The following is a 7,305-nucleotide window of genomic DNA, read 5'->3' as shown; positions in this document are numbered from 1 at the left end:
TATATATATATATATATATATATATCTGATTCTGTATTAAGATCTGGCAGTAATTTTTTTCAGTGTAATAAAGTTTTAATTCGAGAATTAATTGCAATATATTGAATTTATTTAAGTTGATAAAAAATTACTGTAAAAAATGTCAATCATAATTTTCGGTTGAAAACAGATCGTCAAGCGGTCGAAAGGAAGTGCGGGATATTCATGATACCTTACGTGAATCGGTACTTCTAGCCTGCTTGCTCAATATTGCGAGAAGAGAAAATTCGTTTCAAGTTTCGTAGACAGACCTGGTTTTCTACCACGGTATCTTCAATATAAAATGCATAAAGATTCAAATCATCGTCCGCTAGAATCTCGTGGCTGGAAGCGTTCTGTATGTGTTACAGCTCGCCGCGATAATGAAAATGTGAGAAACCCGTTAACCCGCCACTCCTAAGCTAACGACCACACAGCAGCCGACAATGAAGGTACAAAAGCGAAGCGGCGAACAAATTCTCAATTGGCCATTATTCCGATCATTAGCGATGATTTTCGCTCACAATATCATCCTAATGAATCGCGATAATTAAGCGAGTCGAGAGCGAGAGACACATTATCTCGCTGGGAAAAATTTCAACTTTCGCGCGAGAAAGCACCGTTGACGACAACGGCAAGCAAACAATCGATTTTCGCGATGATTGGCAAGAGAGAGAAAGAGGATTTTACGATATTCTATCTATCTTCAAATCGGCGAGACAATGATTGACGATGGAAAACGAAAAAACCGATGGCCCCCTCGATGACTACGACGTGCCGATTATCGCGTTTCTCAGAAATTGAAACAAGCGTAACAATTCCGACGAAATAGACGGAACTTTCGTCTAAGAGCGTTTTCTTACCTCGTCTCGGAAGCGAGATGCCCCGCTTTCTATATCAATAAAATTGCGCAGCGGAAAGAAACGACCGATTGCTTTAGTGTCTCGGAGGGAACGAACGTATCGCAAATAGACATTATTCCGAAATTACTGCATTAAATTCCCGCTTGCAATTAATCCCCCGATTAAAAATGAGCATCTATCTCGGCATGCTATTTATTTATTTTTACGAAAATCGCGGACATGTAGAAGCGTAGTTTGAATAGAAAGATCAATTAAATCTAATGCCAAGATTGCTCCTCGGAAATCTAAAAACACGCCTTGTGATTAAAAGCATCTCGAGGCTCCTTCAAGCGTGGTTGAAACTTGATATTGCAAAAAGCATAACAAGCGAATATTTGTGCAAGCATTGAGGATGTAATATTACGTTTTTCGTCTTCCCAATTGTCGATTCAGAAAAACAGACATATGCAAAAGTGTTATTATTTTCATTTGTATTCTCATAAACTGAGAAAAAAATTATGCATTTGACTAAATTAATTTTATCAAATAAGCAATTTGTTTTTTTTGTGTGTATTTTCGTCAAATATTTCTTTCAATCTTAACCTATATTTTACTAATAAAATATCGGTGCATTCTGTCTTATCAACCACACACAAAAAAATAAATATCATTTTATTCCTAAGAAAAATGACTCAATTTACTTTATTTCTTTTAAGACTCGGTTATCTTCAACATAGAATATTTTCTTGATAATAAATCTTAATCATTTCTTATTTCCGTTTTAATTTATTTTATTGTTTAATCAAATCTTAAAATATACTTATTACAAATTTTAAAAACTTATTAATATATACTCAAAACAAGAATTTATTTTCTTTTAAAGAATATTACAAAATATTATAAAATTGATTGAAGAAATTTTTTACATATAATAAGGTTTTATTACATATAATAAGTAAATCAAATTTATTTTAATTTGATGATTTTGATTGAAGTTAAATTTACTTGTAGGATTCAGAATATTTTGAAAAAATTTAATATTTGCAATGAATTTATGACAAATTTGCGGATGTATGAATTTGTAAAATATTTGAAAGTATTATGATTTGTGCATACAGTATATTTTTCTGTGTACAGAATTTCGATCACATGATTGGACATCTAGTTATTTTGACCAGAATTCTGATAGATTTACAGACAAGAGATAATTCAACAAAATTATTTTCAGATCTGTATAAATAGCTATTTTTAGATATACATACTTCTGATTTGTCCATTTCCGATCAAAATTCCAATTAATGCAAGTAGACTCTTTTTCCAGTACATCATTATGATTTTTTTTTTCAAATTTTTAATTGTAATTCTCAAAAGAAATTTACGGAACAAAATTCTCCACCTTTCATTGGGTTTACGCCTAGATCGAAGGCACAGCTTCGAAAGTTGACAGCAGCCGCCATTTTGAAGCGATCCGCGCGAAGGCCGTCTTTATGCGTGCATTTTTATCATACGTCGCAGCAAGATAATTACGCTTACGATGTCGCGATGCGCACTCGAGCACGTACGCCGAGATTATACCTCGACTGGAAGAACGTATGGACAATCCTAGAGAGAACGAAATCGTTCGAAGAGGGAATTGTTAAATATAGCATAAAAATTGCTACCAATTTCTCGCGACAGAGCATCTCTTTTTATAATCCCCATTATTCGTAAAATTTGTTTGTGTCTCGGTGCGTCTTTCAAGTCGATTCTCGTGGAGTTTAATTCAAAAATAATCACGAGATAATTCAGGGACGTAAACAGGCTCCTACTCGAGTCCGCGTTTGAAAGATCGAAGCGTTATGTGAGCATTGCATTTCCTTCATCCACACTCTGAACCAGAGATCCTCTAACATAGTCTGGCCATGAATAATTTTATCAAAACAAGAATGAAAAAAAAGGGGAATATATGTAAAACTTTTTATTAGTAAATTTAGGATAAACTTTTATAATAAACATTAAAACTTTTAGAGTTAATTGTCACCCTAAAAAGTGAAATTTCTCTCTTAACGATTGAACGACTCAATTTTTATTCTTTGGAATAAGAATATTTCACTCCAAAGAATTTAGAGAGTACTATTTCTCTTTATATATGCTGTCTCATTCTAACTTGATGAAGTTGACAAAAATGACGGGCCAAATCAAAAGTTGTTCGTCATCTCATGGCCAGATTCTGTTATAGATTTCTACGCCGAGCGGAATGCCGCGCGCATTCGTTGCATCTCGAGGCATCCAGACGACGTAAATCATCCCCCCGGTCGCGTCGTAAGCCGTTCCGTGCAGCCGACATTACCAGCCGCGCAGATTAAATCGCGACGCCATGTCGCCGATTGCGATGGTCGAGGACAGGGGGATTTAAATCGCCACTCGACGACGATCCTGCTCGCTCTAATCGTCAGGCTGGAAGATCGGCGCGAATGCGCTTATCTACGACTGATCGACCTCGCAAAAAGTACAGTTCAATTGTACCGAATTGCGAATTCGCGGATTATTGACTTCTGCTTAATATTGTATAGCGAGATTGGCTGCGTTTAGCGGAAAAAGCTTTGCAGCAACTGTTGTACAAATTCTTTAACGTGATTTGTTTACTCTCTAAATTCTTTGGAATGAAATCTCACACTAAGGAGGGAAAATTGAACCAATCTTCAATCAAAAGGAATGGCTCAATTTCCAATCTTTAAGGGTGAAATTTTACTCTTCAGAGTGAGATTTGTGATTTATGGGCTCATATCTAAACTTCAAGTCTTAAAAAATTGATCAATCACAGTCGGACGTGAGAAGAGTAATCGATTATTATTTGTCATTCTCTTACGATTTAAAGCTTAAATAATGGCTTATTATAGAAAGTTCATTAGATATACATTTACATGAGCAATCAAGACAAAACCAATCATATCAAAGAGTTTCACAACAATTGCAAAACTGCATTTTACCGAATGGAGTCATTGAGATTTCTTCTTTCTCCGAAGGCAGGGTAATTTTGTACGGTATTTATTCTACATTTGGAAAGCTCCTGGATTCTGAGGGATCGAGTGCGCGCGCGGTTCGAGTAGGAAGAGAGAAAGAGAGAGAAACGACAGTCAGAGAGACTAGAATAAAGGCAATCGATCCTCCCTCACTGGGCACGCAGAGAGACCGTTGAACGAACGGATAGACACGCACGCACGCGAGAAAGAAAATGCGAGGGGATCAATTTGGCCTACGTGTAATCGGGGAGAAAAAAATGAGGGAGAGAGGAAGGAGAGAAAAAGAGAGAGAAAGAAAAAAAAATACTTGGCGACACTTACCTCGTACTTGATGCCATTCAACCGCAACCACGTCTCCACCTTGAGACCATACGGGGATAAGGACGGGAGCAGTGGCGTCCGCGGGAACTGATATAGATAAACAACGTCCTTCTCGTAGTCGGGGTGGTGCACGGTGCTGGCCTTCGCCGGCGCCGTGGCTGCGCCGGCGGCCGCGGCGGCGGCGGCAGCGTCGTCGTCCTTCTTGCCGGCTGCCTCGTCCTTCTTCGCCGCCGCGTCCTTCTCTTCCTGCTTGTTATCCGGCGGCGCGTCGTCTTTAAGCGCCTCCTTCATTTCCTTCACGTCCTTGATCTCCTTGCTCTCGGGCCCGTTGTTCTCCGTCTCGGTTGCCATCGTCATTGTCGTTGAACGGCTACGCGTTTGCGTTTCTCCAAAACTCTCGTTCTCGTCGTCGTCCCCTTTACCGTCCGGCCAGAGGGGAGGAGGGGAATGGGGGGGATGGGGACTACAGTCGCGTGCTTCTCTACTTCAAAACTCGTGTCTCCCTCGTCCTGAGAATCGCCGTCTCCGCTCGATCGCGCGTGCACTCTCCGATCTCGAGCCTATCTCGACGGTAGCGCGCACCACACAAACCGTACGCCAAGCACTCGTCGCTCGTCGCCGCTTTCTGCTCGCCGGCCGGTTCCTTCCTTCTCGCCGCCGCTCGCTACCTCGCTTCGCGCAGTCGGTTCTCCCCTTGCCGCGCGCGCGCGCAGTGGCGGCGCGCATGCGCAAGCGCCACACCCCGCCGTGGTCGACATATTTAATTGGTCGGCCACCCCTGCCTTGCGTGCGCGCGACGAACACGGATGAAAGGAGAGAAAGAGCGCACGAGTGTCTTCCCTTTCCCCTCTCCTTCCGTGTCTTGGAATACTCCAGGAAAGTCACGGCAACGCCGCCGTGGCAGCGGCTAGCGATGGCTTCGAGCAGGACGAAAGGGCAACGATACCTTCCGCTTAAAAGGAACAGTGCGCGCAGGGCCATTTTTAGGGATGCAGATGCCCATGTGGGTATAAAAAAAATGTGCTTGAAAACATCCTAAGACGAAGAATGACGGGCATTAATAAATTTTAAGTATCTCAGGCGACACAAACTGAAAGTAATAACGTCAATTGGTTAGTTCGCGTTGCTTGAAGTCCTTAAAAATTTTTGCACTTAAAACAAGATAAATATATAGATATATTCGGGTGATGGGAAGAAAAAAAACGAAGATACCGAGTGCAAAAAGTACAAGCATAACGAACAGAACCTAATGTTAACGTCTGCATTCAACAGTGGAAATAATGTACAATAAAATGTCTGATTTTCTTATTTCTGCACTAGAAATTTCTTATTCGTTATGATGGCAAATACATATCTAACTCACTTTACATTCCAAAAGCATATACTAGTTCAGCTACAGAAAAAACAGACTTGTAATGTAATATATGTGATGTTATAACAAACATTGATATTATTGTTACAACATTGATATACAACATTGATTATGTTATTTTTAATTGATGTCGACTGGGATACTTCGCTTTGTTTTACGCTTTGTTTAACGTGATACATAATAGCAATCAGCTTTGAACTGTTGTAAGATTCTTTAATATGATTGATTTATACATTTGGATTTATACATTTGGATTCAGAGAGAATCACTGAGAGAAAAAAATTAATCATCATAAAAAAATCTTTCAAAAGCTACCTTTTGTACTGTAAACGCTGTTATTTTTTATTTTATCGATGACTTGAGTTTTATTGTAATTTTGAGAGATCCCTTTTGAGCATTTTGATGTATGTCCTGTCTTTACTGTCTTCGTTGAAATAGCATAGAAAGTAAAGGAAACAAAAAAAAATTTAGGGTGTGATCTATCCAGACAACCATAAACGCATACATAAAGAAATTTATCCAGTTTACTGCATAAAGAAAATTATTGTATTTCACATGCGTCTTTATAATATAAATATGATCTTTTTATGCATTAATTTAATTTAAAAAAAAAAAAGATGAAGAGTAAGTTAAACCAAGATTAAAGTTAGTCTACATTGATAAAAATGCATATTAAACAATAAAACGCAAGTAAAAGAAATTAACATAAAAGAATCAACATTTATTACGTTATTTATTTGCTTTACGTAGGTCTCTGTTAATAATTAATATCGATTTATTTACTACTAACATTTTACTGCCTCAGTTTTTTTTATGTGCCACATAATCTTTATGTTTTGTTTCTTATGCTATTTCGGACAACAAAAATAATGAAGGTGCGACGTATATCAAAACGCATAAAAACGATATCTTTCAAAAAGTATAATTCAACAAAAATAAAATTCAAATTATCGAAACAATAATGCTAAAAATTGATATGCTGCGTTCAAAGAAAGTAGCTTTGCAATTGTAAATTTCTTTAATATGGTTGGTCTTGTCAATCTTAATTGATTTCTGTTAATTTTCTTATACTTCTAAATTTCTTATATTTCTAATCTAAATGTATAAACCAATAATATTAAAGAATTTTATACAACAGTTGTAAACCCATATTATACAGATTATTCTAGTAATATATAAGCAACATTGCAATGTTCCAGCAAAATATTGCAAATGTGGTAATATTATAGGAACATCGCAAATATTGCAGCAAATATTGCTGCAAACTTCTGTGTTATATGGGAAGTTGCTTTCTCTTAAACGCAACCATTCTTTCCTTAAGAATGAGGGAAAGGAAAAGAAAGGAGGTTAAAATTTTATCGAACAATAAGATAAAATTTACTCTACTTTTTAACATTAAATATCATTCCCCATTTCACACGCGCATTGACTGCGTATAGTCGGTATTCACAATCAATTCTTGTAATCTGTTAAGACTGTCAAATTGTCCACAGGCCAATCACAGAGCCGTATTAGCATCTTAAAAGACATTACTTAAAACGCTCTTAACCTGATTTCTGCATGTGGAACTATGTTCTACTAAAAAATTTTTTTAAATTTAATTCAAGGGCCTAATAAGTAATTCGTATTAAAAAATTCACTTTTTTCCAAATTTTGATTATTTTCCCAACAAATATATTATATGTACATTTAATTTTAAATGTCAATAGAAATAATTTCAATGGATATATTCAAATTTGATGTAGATTAC

At 37.2% G+C, this 7,305-nt stretch overlaps 1 protein-coding gene across 2 annotated transcripts in view; it reads right to left on the bottom strand.

Annotated features, from left to right (window-relative positions):
* LOC108686747 (failed axon connections) overlaps window positions 1–4,850 on the bottom strand; it is a 36,620-nt gene extending 31,770 nt beyond the window's left edge. For both annotated transcript variants that reach the window (XM_018192201.1, XM_018192208.1), the window contains exon 1: window positions 4,184–4,850. In XM_018192201.1, coding sequence (XP_018047690.1) covers window positions 4,184–4,540 — 357 coding nt within the window. In that variant the 5' untranslated portion in view covers window positions 4,541–4,850. The remainder of the gene's footprint in view (window positions 1–4,183) is intronic.
* Window positions 4,851–7,305: the final 2,455 nt, after the last annotated feature.

This window comes from Atta colombica, unplaced genomic scaffold (assembly GCF_001594045.1).
Source record: "Atta colombica isolate Treedump-2 unplaced genomic scaffold, Acol1.0 scaffold100, whole genome shotgun sequence".
Classification (NCBI taxonomy): domain Eukaryota; kingdom Metazoa; phylum Arthropoda; class Insecta; order Hymenoptera; family Formicidae; genus Atta; species Atta colombica.
Note: the sequence above shows the minus strand (reverse complement) of the source record. Positions and strands in the feature narration are given on the sequence as shown.